This window comes from Neopelma chrysocephalum, unplaced genomic scaffold, assembly GCF_003984885.1.
Source record: "Neopelma chrysocephalum unplaced genomic scaffold, ASM398488v2 Primary Assembly neopelma1_74, whole genome shotgun sequence".
Taxonomy (NCBI): domain Eukaryota; kingdom Metazoa; phylum Chordata; class Aves; order Passeriformes; family Pipridae; genus Neopelma; species Neopelma chrysocephalum.
In genome coordinates, this window is record NW_020897735.1 from 4,615,567 (window position 1) to 4,636,441 (window position 20,875).

Below are 20,875 nucleotides of genomic sequence, written 5' to 3' on the forward strand. Positions count from 1 at the left end.
TCATGGTGAGAAATTCCTATTTCTCAACTATGACATTAATAACTGGCCTTAAGTAATTTAATGCAAATAACTTGGTATCTCTGCTGCCTTTTTTTTTGGTCTATTTAATGTATTTATGGGGTTATAATTGTTTTATTCATAAATACATTGCTTTTGGGGGGCAACTAATCACTTCCCCTGTGTGGGAGGAAATAATAGGAATTCCTCCCTTTTCTCTGCTGCATGTTTGTGTAGTGTGGGGGTTTGTTTTTTCCATTTGTCCCTGGGGTGAGTGGAGGCAGCAGAAAAATGGGGTGGAGCAGACTGCAGATGCCGTGGCTGGAGCCTGGGTTGTGCTCCCAGGGCTGCCCATGGATCAGACGGAATGGGAAGCTGCTGGATCCCTGCTGCAGATCCAGGTGAAGCTCCAGCAGCACAAAGACACACACACAGCTGCAGTTTTCCATGGAGGGATTGCAGCGTGTCCATGGGTGTAATGTAGGGTTAGGGGAGGCAAGGAATTTTCAGCTGAAAATTCGGTGGTTGGATACATGTAACAGCTACATCTCAAAAAACACCTTTGCCACAACTGCTACTTGGCCTTTTTTTTTTTAATGTGGTAATTGAAAGTAAACATCTTAGTGGGTATTTATATTCCAAACCTCCTGATTGAATTTGTGTCTTTAAATTAAGCCATCACACTTAATTATGCTGTAGCAAGAACCATCATTTGCCAAGTCCAGATAACTTGCTTTACTTTCTGGTTTGACCTTCAGGTTATGGTAGTTTTGGGTTTTGTTTACAACTAATTGGAAAGGTTAATACATAGCAAATTAATTAAGTTTTCCTGTTGATAGTGTAACCTTTTTCTGTGTGGGGAGGTCTGTCCTTCTCGAAAGCTTGGGTGACATTAACACCAAATTGTTTTATGTGACAAGGAAGCAGAAGGAAAGTAATAAACAGGTACTGTGACAGAATATGCATCTGGGGGAAAAAAATGAGCCATATCCTTATGCTGGTCGTCAGTTGAACGTTATCTCGATTTCCCCCTCCCTTTTAGACTCTACATTCCTCCATCATGTTGTCATCCTTTCGTAAAGTCAAAGTCCAGGTATTTCACATAATGCATGAAGTGCCCTCCACACTTGCCTGCCTTTATTGCAGTGACCTGTTTGTAAAAAAACACTGGTTTGAGAGTTTGTTCTACACAGCAGGTGCTTTATTTGCACTTAGTGTGAGTCTGATCTGCCTTTCCTTTAATACCTTGAGTTGCCTAATTTCTGTCTGTGGTGCATGATGTGTGAACATTTTAGAGGTGTTACAGTTCAAGGCAATCAGGCCTTGATGCAGGTTAATTTTCTAAGAGATTTTTGTTTTAAAAGGTACTTGAGCAGAATCTTTTCCTTTATAGCAGCTGCCAGTCAACTGTGATGAGATTTTACAGTGTAGAACATTGTGCATTCGAGGTTGGCTTTGGTTCCTGTTCATCCACTTGCACAAATTTATAATCCTTGAATTGTTGTGGTGTAACTGTTTATACACTGGGATGTTTCCTTTTCAGTGCTGGTAAAATAAATAGGATGCATGGACCAGATTTCAGCTGGGGAACACGAGCAACTATATTTTATTTGGAAGTGGTAGTGATGTAAATGTTTATACTGCAATTCAAATGACAATGAAAAGATAACAAACGGGGGTGGAAAATGCTGGGGTTAATTATATAATCTTGTATTACCTGTAAACTCTGCATTTCTGCAATGCAGTCAAGGTAATTTGCTTTCTCAGGAGTCTCAGCAGAGTGCAGTCCTTGCCAGCCCTGCATAGTTTTATCAAAGGTCTGTGGTGATACTAAAACAAAACAAAGCCAAAAAAACCCCCATCGTACATAAAGACACCAAATTCAGATGGCAGTTATTTGAATAGTGGAATTAAGATTTTAAGATTAAATACCTAAAAATGAACAGGTCTTTAATTGTCTTCATATTTCAGAAGTGCATAGTTGAGGCTGTGCTCAAACCCTCTAATCAGCCAAAATTGCTGTCTTTGGTTGAAACAATTTACATTTCTTATTTCTTTTAATGCGACAGTTTCTTGTGTCTCTGTAATACCTACTTAAATTTTGGGGCATGTTTGAATTTTACCTGTGCTGTGGTGAGTCTGTAGGAATCTACAACATTAAGTAGCAACTTCAGCACATCTTGATTTTTTTTATTTATTTTTTTTCTGTGCTGCGGCACTTGAGTGATTTTTCTGGCTTGGAGTTTGTGGAGGTTTGAGGCTGTTAGTGACCCTCCTTAACAGAGTATTTGGACACAGGGTTCTACTGCACTTCTTTAAAGTAAATTTAAATCCAACAAACCAAAAGTCCAGGCGTTAATTTTGTCTCAATAGTGTTTTAAATCTCTAGGATGTGGTGTAAGATATGACATCCTTTAGTCCCTTCTTTGTAACACAACATACTCAGACTCCCTTTGCAGGAGCTGTGGATGTTTTCAGCAGGATTCTCTTTGATTTACCTGCAGTACAAGGTGGACTTTCCCTAAACCAGGCAGTCTTGGTGGTTTTGTGTTTGAGAGACACGTAGTGGCTTCTTCCCTGGTGTTTCCAGGGAGCCGTGAATGGGATAAATGAAAGCTGGGAAAAATGTGTTTGTTTTTTTTTTCCCTCTGTCCTTTTGAAGGTTATTTTCCCATCCATTTCACATTCACTTTTTGCTTGTAGAAGAAAGATCGGCAATCTGTTCTTGATCTCCAGGAGGGGAGTAGCTGATAGCAGTTAAATCTTCCTTGGACAAGATTGAGGGGGTGTGATATCGATGAACATGAAAAAATGCATCGAGCTGCTCATGTGTTCAGACTTGAGAAGCAGGGAGTGTTTCAATAGGGAAAATACTCCTGTTACAGGCTACTACTGAGCTCATATAAACTGAATTCAGGTAACAGAGCTCATATAAAATACATACATGTAACATCAGAACTTGTCTTAAGAGGAAGTTATTATTTTACTACTCCTTAAGACAGTGATCTTTATATATTGATATGAGTGTTTTCAAGCAAACGAGTTCAAATTTTTAAGCTTCATGTCATTGCTTTTAAAACACACTAAAATCTTCTGCCTAGCACTGAATGCGCTTTACATTTGTGTTTTTAAATCCCTGAAAACATGTTTTGGTAAGGGAAATGCTGACAGCTCTGCTGTGTGTCTGCCCCGGTGGCACCGCCGTAATTCCTGTTGAACCCACCTCCGTATCTGTTCCCAAACTTGAATGGTGTTGCTGACATCAGCACTGTTGCACTGCAGTGGCTGTAAATACCTGCAGTTGTGTGTTCCCATGCAAGTTTTATTGTATTGACTGGGGAAGGCAACTCGCTTTAGATGGAAGGATGAGAGTAATAAGCTTGTTTGGGGATTTTTCTTGTTTTGTTTTAAATTTCCTACTTCTTTTTCTTAGCTTTTTCTTTTTTTAAAAAAAAAAACCCACCACAACAGTAGAGTGAGAAGAAGCGTATCTGATTATTTTAATTAGACATAAGCTGACCTGAAGTCAATGTTAGAGAGGAGTGAGAAATGCAAATGCCATGAGGACATGGAGTTCAGATCCGCTCTCTGGGGCTGTCAGGAAGGCTGAGGTTCTTCTGGAAGGTTCTCTCTGCCCGACCTTATCATGTGGCACAGGCAGCACAGGGAGGGGCCGGAATGACGCTCCTTATCTGGGGTCAGCCCGGGCACTGTCACATCCCAGTGTTTTTCATATTAAAAACATAAAGCCCGATTCTCGTTGGTGGGATTCCTGCGAGGGGCTCAGGGGTGTACCCGAGATGCCTTCAGTGGTGTCGCTGAGCCAAGGAAACATCTTGGAGGGGTGTTTGGTATTCCAGGGGCTGCTGCAGTTGGAGCCTGCATCGTTCTGCAGCATCCATGACTTTGGAGTTCCCAGCCCCTGGTGACTGCTGCTGGCTCTGGCAGCACAGACACTGCTGACGTCGCTGGTGCTGCAGGAAGAACAGTCCATTATTGCTACACCAAAGCACTTCTTTTACAATTGACTCGCTCGACTTACTGTAGTTACAAAAGGAGCCTTTCTTTTAACCAATTCCAGCAAAAAGAGGAGCCAGATTGCCTGGCTTGTGTGGTGAGAGGCAAATCAGCTCCCAGGCTGAATTACAGGTCTCCTATTTGGTTTTTAAAAACATAAGAGTATTTTAAATGATAATTTAAATGATTCAAATAGTTGCCTAAATTAATAATTTAAAGTGATTTCAAATCACTTTGTCTGTGGAGATTATTTCCAATACTGAAATACAAGTTGACTTGTATTGTACAGGGCATGACTGTGCAGTTGGAGACAAACTAGGATTTAATTTTCTCCCAGCACTGCCCAAAACCAGGATCAGCAGAGACGGGTTCCAGCCGTGCAGTAAATTGGACCAACTGCCACTGTGTTATTCCTGAACACAATGCACTTTAAAACAAGTGTTGTTGGGATTCAAACACAGCGTGACAGGGCAGGAAAGGAAGTTTTTAGCAATAACTTCCTTTCCTGGAGGAAAAAGGTTGTTGAAAGAATGCTGGAACAAACAGCTGCTTTCTCAGGGAACCAGATCTGTGCTTGAGCCCGAGTTGTGTTCAGGGGTTTGAGCTTTTAATACTCAGATACACTAATCAGGTGGAGATTTTGGTACTGCTGCCAGAGGAAACCTGGACCTCATTTACGTAACACAGGCTGCAGAGACTGGGGTTATTTTTTTCCTTGCCCTCCTTTGACAATAATGAGGGGAAGATAAAGCAAAGCTGAGTTTTCTTCCCTTCCCGAAAGTGCCGCAGTGCAGTTGAGGCTCAGAGTTCCTGAGAGCTCTGGACACGGCTGTCCCCTGGCAGGGTGGGGACCTTGGAAGGGAGCTCAGGAATGTGTGGATTCGCCCCCATGTGTTCCTTTCTATCAGTTGTTCCCTTTACAAGTGCTTGGAAACCAAAAGGGAAACGTGGCCGTGTGGATCATTTTCCAACCTGTGGAGTTTTCCATACAGTTTGCAAGACACTTGTCTAATTAAAGCATGCACTAACTAATGAATAAATAACATATTAATATTTAATGATGTGTTTTAACAGATTGCCCAGGTCTTTTAGTCTGCAGTTCTAGTGTGGGTTTCTTCCCTTTCGGTGATAGGATTGATGAGAAGTATCTTTAACTTGATGGGTACAGAACTGATGATAAAAGCATTAAGTGAGTTATACGTGTAAATACTTGCACATTGAGACATTAATTGCAAAATTGTTCAAGCACAGAGTGTTTGTTGCAGCAACCTCTTGATTTACAGAGTTAGTTGTCAAAGAAGTGGGTAAATATCCAAATTCCAATGACAATAACGGTTCTTTTTAAATTTGCATTACAGTTCTATTCCAGTGCCCAGATTTCTTGTTGGAAATCAGATTTCTTTTTTGAAAGTTTATGAACTGAAAATGAGAGATTATCCCAATTTTAATAGGAAGGAGCTAAAGCAGAGCAGTAGTCAGGTCTTTGCTGCCTGTAGTAAGAATATTAGATTTTAGTATTTAAAGCAATATAGAAGGATTTTCACTTGGAGGGAGATCAGTAGTTAAACAAAATGGCCTTTGACTTGTCTAAAGTCAGATCTATGAAGCCTCTTATTGGCTTTTGAAAGGTTATGTGGAGAGTGGCAGGATGGGTTTGTAACTTTTTTTAATTGAAGGAACAAAGAGGAGATGCATCAGAGATGTGTGTGTATGTGTATGTAAAATATATATAGATATATGTGGGCCAGTTAGCTGTTGTTCAAAGAACAGTAATATTCTTTCTATATTTTAAATAAAATGTTTCCAGGTTTTCTGTGTTGGACAAGAAATATTTTTATGTTTGTATCCACACATATATGTGCACAAACCCACATTTGAACATTTGTATCACACACTTGCATGTTTGAGTTGACACGGCCTTTCTATGACTGCAGCCATATTTGTCCAAAATAAGTACATGTTAAATGTCTCTGTAAGTATTCCTTTCCCATTATTTTCTTCTAGAAGTGTGGTTTTATGTATTTATATGTATAATAATTATATTTTATACACATGCCTGCACACACAGAGTAAGCCTGTAAGTGAACCACATGTGATTTTAAAAAAGCAGGTTTTCTTGCATGGATCTCTTCCTGCCTTCCCAATGTTTTATAAGGCAAACATAATGTTAATTTTAATTTTTTGCCTTTCAGAAAATGGATCCAAGCGGTGTAAAAGTGTTGGAAACGGCAGAAGACATCCAAGAAAGGCGTCAGCAAGTTTTGGACCGTTACCACAGGTTCAAGGAACTCTCTTCTTTAAGGCGCCAAAAACTTGAAGATTCCTATCGATTCCAGTTTTTCCAGCGGGATGCAGACGAGCTTGAAAAATGGATCCAAGAGAAACTGCAGATAGCATCTGATGAAAACTACAAAGACCCAAGCAATTTGCAGGCAAGTCCTCCTGCCATTTTCTGTTTCCTGTGCTATTAATTTTCAGGTGTTCCAGGTCAGCTGAGATAGAACAAACACAGAAATGAAACTTGAGCTGAGAGCAAAGTCAGATGGATGCAAATACCCATGACCTTGCAAATGTTCTTCAAAAGCCTGGTTTCTTTGCTGATATAATTGGAATGTTTCTAATAATGGATTAGATGCTACATCAGCATAGAAAAAATTACTCGTTGTAATGTAGCGTAAAACCAGCTTTGTTTAATCCTAGAGTTTGTTGGACACCTTAACTTTGTGAATAAATGTGAATTATTGGTTATTGTTTCCACCAAAAAAACAAGCTTGTATGGGTGGAATTAGCTGAGGGATTCTCAGGGGTTTGAACACAGAGCAAACACAAGAATGAAGCAACTGAAATTGTGGTGAAACACATGATACAACTGATTTCAACTGTGGGGGTTTATTGTTTGCTTGTCAGTACTGAATATGCATAAAATACACTAAAGATCCTGATGCTGGGGAACATGGAGGAGGCTGTTCAACTCTCAGTCACATTCTTTGATGTTTTCCTTGTAGGGGAAGCTGCAGAAGCACCAGGCCTTTGAAGCTGAGGTGCAGGCCAATTCAGGAGCTATCATTAAACTGGATGAGACTGGAAATCAGATGATTAATGAGAGCCATTTTGCATCTGAAACCATAAGAGTGAGTTTTAAAGCATTTTCTTCCACCCCTCTTACAGGTTTTTCATTAAGCACTTTGTCCAGATTGCACAGATAACTCTGTATTCCAAAATGCTTTTTAGAATTCTACAGAGAATTTATATTTGTAAAGCTTAGAGGTATTTTTCTCCTTCATGAGCACACAGCTCATGGTTTTTCTTGGATCCAGTTCTGAGGTGACCTATTCAAAGATGTTTTGAAAGGCACGAGGCAAATGATGAATTATACCTGTGGTTCTTCCCAAAATCAAATTCACAAAGCCTGATGTCAGGCATGTTGATGACTCATTTTTTGCTTATATTTAGCATTTTAATTTTCTACAATAAGAAGTAACACAAGCAATCAAACCAGTAAACTTCAGCCATCTAATCTGTGTGCTCTGGCTCAGATCAGGTCTTTAGTGGTCTTTGCCTTTGGTTAAGTTGTACTGGCCACACATTCAAACCTCTTTAATTTGTGTTCTCACTTTAAATCTGCTGTTTCTGGGCCTCATTTCAGTGTCAGTCATGGCTGTGGGGTTTTTTTAATGCAGTTGTTTAAAATTGTTGTTGAAAGCCTTTTCCTTTGTAAGATCTCGATGAGAGCTGTTAGAACTTTCCAAAATGAGAACTCTTGTGATATTTTTGTAGTGATTATCAAACTTAATTGATAGGTTCATCATTTCATTGTAACTAAGAAAAACAGATTTTTTTTTTTGATACATTATATAGTAAAAAAGCCCTAAGGTAATGCTTATTTTAGAAACCTCACTGGGATTGTATAATCCTTACCACAAATAGGAAAAAAAGCCAAAAACTGTGCTGTTCTTTGTGTTGTTTGGGGTGATAACTTGCCTTTAATTCAGTCCTTCACGCCGTACCGGACGGCCCAGCGACCGATAGTCACGGCCACCCAAGTGGGGTCCCACATCCGAGTAGGTGACACTTGTGACTGTGCTGTGCAACTTGTGTTTGCAATGTCTCCTTCCTCCCTTGGCTGACAGCTTGCACCATCCTCTGGGGCAGTGCTCAGAGCTCTTTCCTCCCTTTTAAACCTCCTTAATTGAACTTTCTGAGTGGATTTAGTGGAACCTCCGCCCATGAGGTTCAAAAGCTTCTCTTGAATGACTTTCAAGTTTCAGGTCTCGATGAGCAAAGCGTGGTAGATGATGGGTGGAGCAGATACTTTCCTGTTTTGCAACTTGTGTGCCTGTGTGGGAGTGTGGTTTTTCTTTTCATTGTCTATAAAATTTATAGTGGCTCCCAACAGTTTTGAAACACTGAGTTCAGCCAGAGACTCAGTATTAAAACTAGTAATTACTCCTGGGATGTCAGTATTAAATTACTTAATGTTGGCTAAATATATTAACTGATTAGTATAAAGAAAAGTGGTTAAAATACAGTAAAATGGCACAAGTTTGACAATAAAATGTGTTGTCTTAGATAAAAATAAGTTCCTGAAGGAAGATGAGATTCACTTATTGGGAAGTGACTTCCATGTAAAAGACTGAACATTTAAAGGGGAGAGCAGCAAATTTTTGGTCTTACTTCATATTAGCATAGAATTTAAATCAAATTCTATCTCATTGTTTACCTCATAGTTATGTAAACATAATTCATTAATTAATAAAAATATGTGAATATTTAGTTCAGTAATTTCCAGTTTTGTGTTGTTGCGACACTTTACGTAATTTGAAAACTAATGACTGGAAGTGAAATTGTTATGAGGTTTGTCCACCCTTTGTCTAAAGTAAGGTTTAAGTTGTACAACTTCAGAAAAAAAAATAAATCTACTGTTAAGGTCAGAAAGGGACTGAATCTAACCTTCTGTGATACAGGATTTTAATAACCACGTCCTGTTGTTTTAGACTCGACTGCAGGAGCTGCACCGACTATGGGAACTACTGATGGAAAAGATGAGAGAGAAGGGGGTCAAATTATTGCAGGCACAGAAGCTGGTGCAATTCCTCCGGGAATGTGAAGATGTCATGGACTGGATCAATGACAAGGTATATAATTACCTGCCTTTACTGTGTCCTTGGTGGGAAATCTGATGTGTTTGTGTGGAAAATTTCTGTCAGCACGGAGTCGCTGGAGGTCAGGTGGTCACAGAGAGCTTGGAAAGGCACCAGTACACTTTACTTAGTTATTCATATTGCATCAGCAGTAGGTGTACAAACTAATATTAGTTCTCTATATTAGAGTAAGAGGAAGCCTGTGTGTTGGTGAGCATAGTTACCATGATCAATTCTTTGTTTGCTTTGAGGAGACTTCAATAAAATTCAGTTTTCCTGTAAAGGAAATCTACAACATGTAAAAGCAAATGTTTCTTTAATAAATGTTCTAATTGATCTGTTATAGAAAGGAGCCAACCCAAGCACCTGGCAGTGTGTAGGTAGTTACTTAATGATGGGAATATCTTTGTATATACATTGTAAGGACATGAGCTGCAGGAGAACTGTTGGCTCTTGACTCTTTGAACTCTGAGGAAACAGACCACAAACCACACTATCAAGGGGAAAAGAAAGCCACATAATAATCATATAGGTTTTCTTAATGATGGTTTGTTCTTTTGTGTCACTGTGGGTTCAAACTGTAAACTCTCCATAACTGTTTCTGAATATGACAGTGCACTTTTCATACAGAAATCTTGCATCAGGAGCCTGCAGCAAGTGTCCATAAACAGTCTAAAATGTGAACAAATTCTAGTCACTCTGTGTGCTATGAATTTGTACTTGAAAAATTAATATGACCAAGGAAGATAAAAAAATAATTCCTTTAGTGATCTTGCATATTCTCTGCAATAACACATAGGTGTTGGGGTGGGGAATGGAGTTTTAAATCTGACTTTAACCACTGTGATTGTCTTTGACCTATTGAAAATTAGGACAGTTTGCTTCCTAATTTTCAGTAGTGATTTCCCATAGGATATACTGAAATTAACTTCTTTTTTTTTTCCAATGTGCTAGGAAGCAATAGTGACCTCAGAAGAGCTTGGACAGGACTTAGAGCATGTTGAGGTTCTGCAGAAGAAGTTTGAAGAGTTCCAGACAGACCTCGCGGCTCACGAGGAAAGAGTAAATGAAGTGAACCAGTTTGCTGGCAAACTTATCCAGGTAAAATGTGTGTGTATTGAAAATCTCTTGGCAAACCAGATATAACAGCAAGCTTTTGGCTGCAGCTTCCTATTTCCCCCTGGTTTGGTGGCAGATCTGCCCCAACTGGGAACACTGCTGAAAATGTGGAGAGTAGTGATTAGTAAGAGAAACTGTCATATTTGGGATTAAATGTATTTCCCTTGGACAAGCAGGTTTAATATCTCTTCTGATATGACATCTGGGGCTTGATCAAGGATGGAGACAGGGCAGGAAGTATTGCATTCCAGGAAAAAAAAAAGATGCTGTTCACAGCCCTCTTCCCACAGACTAATTAGTATATAGGGAAACCACTACAAGGGTATTGAATGTTTGCACAGTGAAATTTCAGGGAAACTATTGAATCGAGTGATCATCTGGAAAGGACAGTAATTATAAATTGATCTCTTGAAAACCAGCGGCGTTTCAAGGGTTTGTCAATGGATGTAAAACCACAAAACATATGAAAACAACAGTTGTCTTTACTTGCCAGGAACAACACCCTGAAGAGGAACTGATAAAGTCTAAACAGGATGAAGTAAATGCAAGCTGGCAGCGTCTTAAGGGACTTGCCCTCCAGAGGCAAGGGAAACTCTTCGGGGCAGCTGAAGTTCAGCGTTTCAACAGGTATGAACTGCTCTGCTGGAGTGGTGGAATCCTTGTGTGGCTGTTTAATGGTGCATTCAGCTGCACATGGGATGAGAAGAGCTACTGTCTGTTATGGTTTTGCTTTACTCTTCTGCATGACTTGTTGAATGAAGACCTTGTTGTTCTAGAATTACTTTAGAATAATTATTGTGATGTAGCTTTTCAGCACTTGGCAGTTTGTTCTTTCCTGCTAATGGCAGTTCTGGGTCCCTTTCCTCTGAGGACTTTTTCACCCAATCCTGTCCTAGATAAGCCTGAAAAGGGATATATTTTTTGTCAGATGGATGTCAGCCCAGTTGTTCTGGGGGTTTTTGAGCAATGTCTTTCTATCCTCATCTCCATCTACAGCATTTTGAGATTTGCTGTAATTAAGTTGGGAAAGGGTCCAGAGTGGGAAATGGACCTACTCAGTGATGGTGCTGTAATTCCTTGTTTGCATCTGGTGACACCACCTAAAGAGTGGCCTGTTAATACTCTTGAAAGTTTCTTGAGATGTAAAAGTCTATTTCTTTGTTTGTTTTTGGTTGGTTTTTTTTTAAAGTATGTTTGTAGTTGGCTGCAGTGTTTATAAATACGGTTTGTATGCCAGTACCTCTGGCACACGTACAGGAACACATCCTGCTTTCTTCCTTTTCCCGTACAAGACAGACTGCTTTCAATTTGTGCTTTGTTTTGAAGGGATGTGGATGAAACAATCAGCTGGATTAAGGAGAAAGGGCAGTTGATGGCCTCAGATGATTTTGGCAGAGACTTAGCCAGTGTGCAGGCTTTGCTGCGCAAGCACGAGGGCCTGGAGAGAGACCTGGCGGCTCTGGAGGACAAGGTACCCTGAGACGCATTTTATGTACAACTTAACCAAGTTAACCTGCTTGTAAAGGGCTGGAAACTCACACTGTTGTGCCTGGGTGTAGGTGAAGGCCCTGTGTGCAGAAGCTGACCGTTTGCAGCAGTCTCACCCAATAAATGCTTCCCAAATCCAAGTGAAGCGGGAGGAGCTCATCGCCAACTGGGAGCAGATCCGGACGCTGGCAGCGGAGAGGCACGGCCGCCTCAACGACTCCTACAGGTGGGTCATTCCAGCAGCACAGTGTTCCCTTCTCCTTGTTCACACTTGACAGAAGGCTCTTGGGAGAAGAAAGGGATGCTGCTTGCAAAATATTGGGGTGATTCTGGTGTTTTCAGAAACAGTTCACCAGATTATATTTTACACTGACTTCTAGTGGTAAAATAAATATTTATATGATAAATAAGTACTTACAGCTCTTGGTCATTCTTTATATGTAGATTCAGTTATAAAAACAGACACTGTCATGTTTTAGGACATTTGCTTTTTTCCCCATCTGTGTTTTGAAGTATCTGACTATGTTTTAGTTTTGCTGGGTTTTTTTTAATACACTTACTACAGAGCTGCTCACTACAGAGTCCTGAGTCTCTCTGAAGTGTCATGTTTGATGTATTGTCCCAGACTAAGTGACATCCCTGTTTCTGTGATAGTTGCTTTGCTGATGTGGGATTTCTCTTCATCCAGTCTTGTTTCTACACCAATCTGGTTGTCTGTGTTGATAAACCTTATGAAAAAGAAACATCCACATATGGTGATGAGTTTACATCCTTTCTGGTTTTGTTTTTCTGCCCTTGGTTCCCTCCCATGATGTGGGATTTATGACAGTGGAGATCCAGACAAATAAGCTTTACCTTCCCTGCCAAAATCTCTTCAGATCAATTAACAGCAAATGTAGAAGGGAAACAGAAACTGATGACTTTTGCTGATAAGTGTTAAACACATGCCAAAGGCAACAACTGGAGGCACACTGAAAGGAATTTGAGAGTTTGTTTGCTTGTTTTAAGGCTGAGACTTGTGCAGTTGAAACTTTCTGCCAGTTCCCTCCCCCACGCACAGTTATGGTTGTGACAGAAGCAGCCCCATGGGTTATCTTGAAACACTCAGCTTGAGAACCATATTTTGATTTCTATTGTCTTCAGCTTGTAGTTAGGAATATTTGCTTTACTTTCAATATAAGTTATATGCAAAACATGTCTTGAAGACGTGGATTTAGAACCCAGCATTTTCTTAACTTCAAAAGGCTTTTTCTCATTGAAAGCATATTTAGTTATTTAATATTCTGAGTGCATTTTGGTGGTGTTTTATTCGTATCTGAGGAACAGCTTTCATGTTTGTAACCCTTTCTTTGGGGTAAGAAGGGAGAAGCTAAGCAAGCAGATTATTCCTGACCATTTTTTCCTTTGCTTTCCAAAGGCTGCAGAGATTCCTTGCGGATTTCCGAGATCTCACCAGCTGGGTGACTGAGATGAAGGCTCTGATAAATGCTGATGAACTTGCCAATGATGTGGCTGGAGCAGAAGCCCTTCTAGACAGACATCAGGAACATAAGGTAGAGTGGTTACACAGCCCAGCCCTCAACAGCTGCTTTATGTGTCTGACACAACCTCTGAGTCACAACTGCTGGCGTTGGAGCTCTGCAGTGCTTTGATCATGCAGCTAATACAGGATTGTGTCCTGATTTAATATTTTTATTTTGTTTCTAGATAGTAAATAAGCACTAATTACTAAGTATTTAAGAATTTTTATTGTAATGTTTTATAAAGGATAGACCTGATAGCAGCCAGTTGGACTAACAACTGTTTTAGTTCTCCATCATGAGGAGTTGCTATAAGTAAGCAGAAAGAGTGCAGCTCAAATCAACCTTTAGTTTCATTTTAATTTAGGAATTTATGCCTACCTTATCTGCATTGTAAGGTAATACATTTCACTCTAGTTTTCAGGTTAAGGATAATATATTTAAAGATAGTCAAATGTTTAGCATTCAGGAGTCCAGACTCTTGTCTCTGCGTTATTTTCAGTAGCAGTTTTCATATTCTCACACTATTTCAAGATAAATTTTGGTAACAGCTTATTCACATCTCCTTTCATAGGGAGAAATTGATGCCCATGAAGACAGCTTCAAATCTGCTGATGAGTCTGGCCAGGCTTTGCTTGCTGCTGGGCACTATGCTTCTGATGAAGTGAAAGAAAAGGTGAGTTCAGAGCAAGAGCTGTTAGAAGAATACTGCCTTTCTTCCATGTCCCTTAATTTAAAGGGAAATTTGAGTCTTTGCACAGAATGTTGTTTTCAGTCCAGTGTTGAACGCTTTTTTGAGTCACGACTGTTATATTAAACAGACTGTTAAATAAAATTATGTATTCCTCTGTCCTATCCATAGCTGACCATCCTGTCAGACGAAAGGTCTGCGTTGCTGGAGCTGTGGGAGCTCCGCAGGCAGCAGTACGAGCAGTGCATGGACCTGCAGCTCTTCTACAGAGACACTGAACAAGTTGACAACTGGATGAGCAAACAAGAAGTGAGTGCAAATCTTTGAACTCTCCAGATATGGTCGATTTTAATTTCTGGTTAGTCTTCTAGACTTAAACAATTAACTAGTGGTAGTGTCTCCACTAAATGTGCACAAGTGCTGCGCAGAGTTATTTATCTGAATGCCTGAGATGCTGCAATGACTGTTTCCATCTAATGCTGAAACTGTGAGATGGCTTTTGTGTGTTTGTTAACTCTTGTAAAATGCTGGTTGAATAAGAAGCTAAAAAGAATTACTCAGAACCTTTGCCTGTTAGAAACTTAGAGTGTACTCAATCCCAGTATATCCTCCTTTACTTTTTGGTAATAACATATGGCAGGAAATATCACTACCTATGCTTGAGTTCACTTAGAGCAGTTGAGTATGGAGGCATAAAAATGTTTGTTTCCTTAATTTAGGCATTTCTGCTGAATGAAGACCTTGGTGATTCTCTGGACAGTGTGGAGGCTCTTCTAAAGAAGCACGAAGACTTTGAGAAATCCCTAAGTGCCCAAGAGGAGAAAATCACAGTAAGACATTTACATTAGGTCATCACTAAATGGGCAAGAAGTAAAACAAGAGAATTTATTGACTGGGGAGGAGACATTGCTGGAGGATGGCAAGGGTGGGGTTTACTTTGCAGAATGATCCATTGTTATGTGGGATGTATTAGCTCTAAATGACGTGAATTCTCTCTGAAATGGAAAATAGTGGAAAAGATTGGATAGGGCTCTATTGCTACCTCAGAGCTGGGTAACCTGGTGCTTGCTTATCATACCAGCACACGTGTGGGTGAAGATATGTCAAAAACATGCACTCTTCCACATGGAAGATGATGGTACAGATAGAAAAGGGTGTAACAATAGCTCTCTGACAGTTTTACTGGGATAAACTTTTGGGAATTGATGTACCAAGCAAACTTGCACAGTTTCTATTACACCAAATAAATGGAAACCTGTTTTCTCTTTAGGCATTAGACGAGTTTGCTACTAAGCTGATTCAGAACAACCACTATGCCATGGATGATGTCGCTACACGCAGAGATGCTGTAAGTCTCCAAAACAGATTTGGGCTGTAGACTTTAATCATGTTCTGCTTTATTATTTTACATGGTGTGACTTCAATACCGGTTCAATATAGGATAAGTCTGCATAGCTCTCCCAAGAGGGTGGTTCTTACAAGCCTGGGGAATTTAAAAACCTTTTCCTTTCTCTTTTTTTCAGCTGCTGAGCCGCCGAAATGCCCTCCATGAACGAGCCATGTACCGCCGCGCTCAGCTGGCCGACTCTTTCCATCTGCAGCAGTTCTTCCGAGACTCTGACGAGCTGAAGAGTTGGGTTAATGAAAAGATGAAAACTGCCACTGATGAGGCCTACAAGGTAAACACAGGGATGGATGGTAGAATATTTTTAAGGCTTAATGTAATCAGTCTAATGAGACAAAGTGGTGTCAGCCAAAACGTTGCTGCTAGTCCGTGGTATTAACGGCAACAAGAGGAATGGTAATTTCTCAGTGAGCCCAAGGGGGATTTTCCTATCCTGCTGTAATCATGCTTATCCAATAGCTTAAATGTTCTGATTTAAGGCATATTTCTTGCACCAAATTCTCTGGTGACGTGTATACGAATGTAGTCTAATTTTAACAATTCTTCAGAGACCTTTAGATGCTGATTTTTTTTATTGAAACATTCTATTTCTTTCTTCGTCTGTAGGATCCATCAAACTTGCAAGGTAAAGTTCAGAAGCATCAGGCTTTTGAAGCAGAGCTTTCTGCTAACCAGAGTCGCATCGATGCCCTGGAGAAGGCCGGGCAGAAGCTGATCGATGTCAAACACTACGCGTCGGACGAAGTGGCCGCTCGCATGAACGAAGTGATCAGCTTGTGGAAGAAACTTCTGGAGGCCACTGAGCTCAAAGGTACCACTTGCTCAGAAGAATATGGGTAATTTTCCAGGGAGTTTAGCCGGGAAGTGAGAGAAATGAAGTGGAAAACTGAAGTAATCTTACCCTGCTTTCCTCTTGCCGCCGTCTCTGTCAGGTATCAAACTGCGTGAGGCCAATCAACAGCAGCAGTTCAATCGCAATGTGGAGGACATTGAGCTGTGGCTCTATGAGGTAGAAGGACACTTGGCTTCTGATGATTATGGAAAAGATCTTACTAATGTTCAGAATCTTCAGAAGAAACATGCCCTGCTGGAGGCAGATGTTGCTGCCCATCAGGTAAGGGAAATAATTTTTATTCCTACCCTTTCAGATCTGCTCACTCAGACCTTTCCATGTCTGTATCTTTATAATTTTTGTAGCTTTGGGTTTTACAGTTCTCTTACCAAAAACAATTTTGAATTCAAACATAACTTGTATGTCTGTAAGAGTAATATCTTCATGACTTTGATAGAAATAAGCTTTGTTTTTTGCTGTGAACACCAGTTTAAAAGGTTGTGCTGTGCTCTGTGTAGGAAATAATTACCCCCTAAACTATCCACTTGTAGATAGCTTATTCTTGTTCAGTTTGTTTTGATGTAGCTCTAGGACATGGAGGGAGAACAGTTTTTAAATAAAGAACTTTACAGCAAATGATTTCTCTGAATTCAGTTTTGCAAATGGACCGTTTGCAGACGATCTTTAGGGGAATTAAATCCACAGCAAGAAAGTCAACAAAATCTGGATTCCCACAACTGGAATGATCAGTTGTTAACTGTTGAAAAGCAGTTTGTGTAGAGGGCCACATCTGTAAAGTTAATGTGATTTCAAGAATCTTTTATTTTATAAAATTGACATATCAAACCCAAATAAATTACATTTATCTAATGTGCTGAATTTTACATAGAATATAATTATTACCAAAATGATTGCACTCTGCAGCTGAGCTTCTCTTCTTCTATCACAGCATAATTTATTAGCTTAGACCTGAAAATGTTCTCAAGTCTCTGCAGCGATTTTACAGAAATTCTGACATAATGCCACTGCTGGATTCATTTTAGGATCGGATAGATGGCATTACCATCCAGGCACGCCAGTTCCAGGAGGCTGGGCACTTCGATGCTGACAATATCAAGAAGAAACAAGAGGCTTTGGTGGCTCGTTATGAAGCTCTGAAGGATCCCATGGTGGCTCGAAAGCAAAAACTTGCAGATTCCCTTCGCCTGCAGCAGCTTTTCCGTGACATTGAGGATGAGGAGACCTGGATTAGGGAAAAAGAGCCTATTGCAGCTTCAACAAACAGAGGTTGGTTCATCCTGGTATCACCAGTATTACATGTCAGAACTTGTCTCTTTATTCATTATCCCTGGAAATTTCTGAAATATTTATTATAATTAATGTTGCGTATTTATTTTTTTAACCTTTATGGTACTTCTACTATTCCAGTGGTTCAGTTAGTTTTCGTAGTTCTCTGTCTTAACTGTGGTACTTCTTACTCTGCAGGTGTTTGTCTAGCACTGGTTGCAGCTGCCTCGAAATTTTTGTTTAATCTGCTGACTCTGATTTAACTGCTTAATTATTTTTATATCTTTCAGGCAAGGACTTAATTGGTGTCCAGAATCTGCTAAAGAAGCACCAGGCTTTGCAGGCAGAAATTGCAGGCCACGAGCCCCGCATTAAAGCAGTCACACAGAAGGGAAATGCTATGGTGGAAGAGGGTATGTCTCAGCGTTTTTTAACTCTCTGGCTCAGTACCATTAAGAGTTATTGACTGTTTTTATCCAGACAGTAGACAGGTACCTGCTAGCAGGATGAACTTCTAGACATTCTTTCACCTGAAAATCAAAATAGGTTCCTTGATGGGAACCTGTCACAGTTTTCACAGATCTCCATCTACTCTCGATGAACACAAAATTTAGCAATTTTGTGCCTGTCGTATTTAGTCTCTGTTTTTAAATCTGTTAGTCTTCTATCAGAGATATATAATCATAGTGTGAGAGAGGATCCTCCACAAAGACAGTAACAATCATTTCTGCTTTTAAATAAATAGGCATCTTTATTTCTGACTGCATGTTCTTACACCAAACACAAAAAAAAAATTCCCTGAGTCTTGGATTCGGAGTGCAGATCTGAAATAAGATTTGTCTGCTGCCATTGGAAAGAAATGGCCTTTCCTGTGTCATCATTGAGTAGAAATGTTATGAAGTGCCTGGTTTTATTCCTAATAATTCAAATATCCCAGTACAGTTTGATTGATAGTGTTTTACAGTCTGAGGCAAAAGGACCAGCTCAGTTGTGCTTTCATTAGTCAGAACAGGCTACGTGGGTTTAAACTGGTTTAATTTCTGTGACTTTGAAGAAATGCAAGTAACCTTTTGGTGTGTATTAGTTTTACCTCCTGAAGTCCTTCAGTTCCCTCTCCTTCTGTTACACAGGACACTTTGCAGCTGAGGATGTGAAAATCAAACTGAATGAGCTGAACCAGAAGTGGGACTCTCTGAAAGCCAAAGCGTCTCAGCGGCGCCAGGACCTGGAGGATTCCCTGCAGGCTCAGCAGTACTTTGCTGATGCTAATGAGGCTGAATCCTGGATGAGGGAAAAGGAGCCCATTGTAGGCAGTACAGACTATGGAAAAGATGAAGACTCTGCTGAGGTATTTGAGATTGTTGTTTAAATGAATTCTGCATAAACACAGCAAGGATTTGTCTAGTGGTTAAAAAAAATGAGCTCTGCTAATCTCGAGATTCTTAACAAACAGGGTAGAAGATTCTTGCATCAAGCTGATATCAAAGGATGACAATTTTTCCTGTGTTTTAGTTGTTACTGCTGTTCAGTATATTAAACCAATTGCAAGGAAGCTTTACATCTCTATTCACTCCTTTACAGGGTTTTGTTTAAGTATAATGAGAATAATATCAGCAAATTCCTCGTGTAACGAGCATTTCAGTATGAGTCTGGTTTTCAGTAGTTCATTAGTCTGGAAGTAATTTTCTTGTCTGGAGCTGCTTTACTGGTATCATCCTGCAGTCAAACACTACATCACAGGCAGTGCTGACATTTCATCAACATGAAGTGCAGTTTAGAGGCACACTTTCAAGCTTACCACGTATCACTGTGGAAATAGAGTTATTTCTGGTCAGAACAAAAGAATGTTGCTGAGATAAGGTAAAGGCAAAGCACCAGAAGCATTTGGGCCACTATCTACCCAGTGAATAAATAGAAGTGATTATTCTCATGAGGGTCACAAGGTTGGCAGCTCTGAAAACCCCCCATTCCCCATGTAGGGAGCCAAAGTATGTATTTTAGGCAGGGTGGTGTTTGTAAAATGGCAAGGTGTACATGTTGTTTTTATCCTTTCCAGGCTCTTCTGAAGAAACACGAGGCTTTGATGTCTGATCTCTCCGCTTACGGCAGCAGCATCCAGGCGTTGAGGGAACAGGCCCAGTCTTGCAGGGTAAGGAAAGGTGCCAGTCATGTTGCTAAAATTCGTGGGTCAGCAAAAGGTAAAGACAAAGCATAATAACAGTTGTTGGTTTTGAGAGCTTGTTGCAGACTCTACTTGATTTTCTCAAAAAACTTAGCAGTCTGGTTTTAGAATAATGACAGACAGTTGTGTTGCTTTGGAATAAAACAGTACAATGTGGTGGTTTTCAAGGTTTGAGCCCAGGCAGTACTTAAACTGAGTCTATCTGCATTTGTTTCAACAAGAATAACTTTAGGATACTACAGTAGCATTTAGGACAATACATTGATTGTAATAAACATGGAACAACTCATTTTTCTTGTGCTCCTTCTCTTTTAGCAACAAGTTGCTCCCACAGATGATGAGACTGGCAAAGAGCTTGTTCTGGCACTCTATGATTACCAGGAGAAGAGTCCTCGGGAGGTGACTATGAAGAAGGGAGATATCCTCACTCTACTCAACAGCACCAACAAGGTGAGCTCTTCCCTCCTGCTTTGGACCTGCCTGGCTCCCTTGCTGGTGTTTGTTCTGCAAAGCGTGTCTTGGTTTTATTTGGTTTTTAGTAAGAACATTAAAGAAGCTGAAGAATTGACACGTTTAGCCCATGTCCCCATTCAGCACTTCAGCTGAACCTCCCCAGTTCATTCCCATGACTCCTCTACAGCTGCCAGCTTTTCCAAGTCAGATAAACAACATAGGCTGTAGGGCATGTGTCTGTGAGAACTTAATTCCCTGCTGTGGAGGAATTTTTGGTGAGACGTGGGAGTAACACCTCGATGCCTTCAAGAGAGTTTGTTTGAATTGATCTCCATTAAGAGCAAACTGTTGGGAGCATCACTGGCTTCCTCATGTTAATTCAGTTGCCCGTTGTGCTTTGTGCTTGGTGACAATCTCACAGAGGTTCCTTTGGGTCTTTTCCCTGCCAGGACTGGTGGAAGGTTGAAGTCAATGACCGTCAGGGATTTGTTCCAGCTGCCTATGTGAAAAAACTAGACCCTGCCCAGTCTGCATCCCGAGAGAACCTCCTGGAGGAGCAGGGCAGCATCGCACTGCGCCAGGAGCAGATCGACAACCAGTAAGATCTAACTGATGAGATATGACACCACCAGCATTAGCTGGCTTGGCCTTTGCCTCACAGATGCCAGAAGCTTAGGTTAATGCTTCTTACACTAAGAAACAAGGGCTTCCTTTACCAGAGGCACCAGATTCAGTTGTTTATC

The 20,875-nt window shown here is 40.4% G+C and overlaps 1 protein-coding gene across 7 annotated transcripts in view; it reads left to right on the forward strand.

The window, feature by feature from the left end:
- SPTAN1 (spectrin alpha, non-erythrocytic 1) overlaps positions 1-20,875 on the forward strand; it is a 47,803-nt gene that overhangs the window by 1,886 nt on the left and 25,042 nt on the right. For 4 of the 7 annotated variants that reach the window (XM_027687664.1, XM_027687665.1, XM_027687666.1 and 1 more), the window contains 21 exons: positions 6,207-6,446; positions 7,020-7,145; positions 9,009-9,149; positions 10,110-10,256; positions 10,768-10,901; positions 11,601-11,745; positions 11,834-11,988; positions 13,180-13,315; positions 13,857-13,958; positions 14,145-14,282; positions 14,693-14,803; positions 15,244-15,321; positions 15,497-15,652; positions 15,985-16,189; positions 16,311-16,492; positions 17,254-17,497; positions 17,788-17,910; positions 18,628-18,845; positions 19,554-19,646; positions 19,995-20,129; positions 20,582-20,730. In XM_027687664.1, coding sequence (XP_027543465.1) covers positions 6,210-6,446; positions 7,020-7,145; positions 9,009-9,149; positions 10,110-10,256; positions 10,768-10,901; positions 11,601-11,745; positions 11,834-11,988; positions 13,180-13,315; positions 13,857-13,958; positions 14,145-14,282; positions 14,693-14,803; positions 15,244-15,321; positions 15,497-15,652; positions 15,985-16,189; positions 16,311-16,492; positions 17,254-17,497; positions 17,788-17,910; positions 18,628-18,845; positions 19,554-19,646; positions 19,995-20,129; positions 20,582-20,730 — 3,155 coding nt within the window. In that variant the 5' untranslated portion in view covers positions 6,207-6,209. Of the gene's footprint in view, positions 1-6,206; positions 6,447-7,019; positions 7,146-9,008; positions 9,150-10,109; positions 10,257-10,767; positions 10,902-11,600; positions 11,746-11,833; positions 11,989-13,179; positions 13,316-13,856; positions 13,959-14,144; positions 14,283-14,692; positions 14,804-15,243; positions 15,322-15,496; positions 15,653-15,984; positions 16,190-16,310; positions 16,493-17,253; positions 17,498-17,787; positions 17,911-18,627; positions 18,846-19,553; positions 19,647-19,994; positions 20,130-20,581; positions 20,731-20,875 lie in introns of those variants that run through there. The other 3 variants (XM_027687668.1, XM_027687669.1, XM_027687670.1) reach the window with 1 other exon arrangement.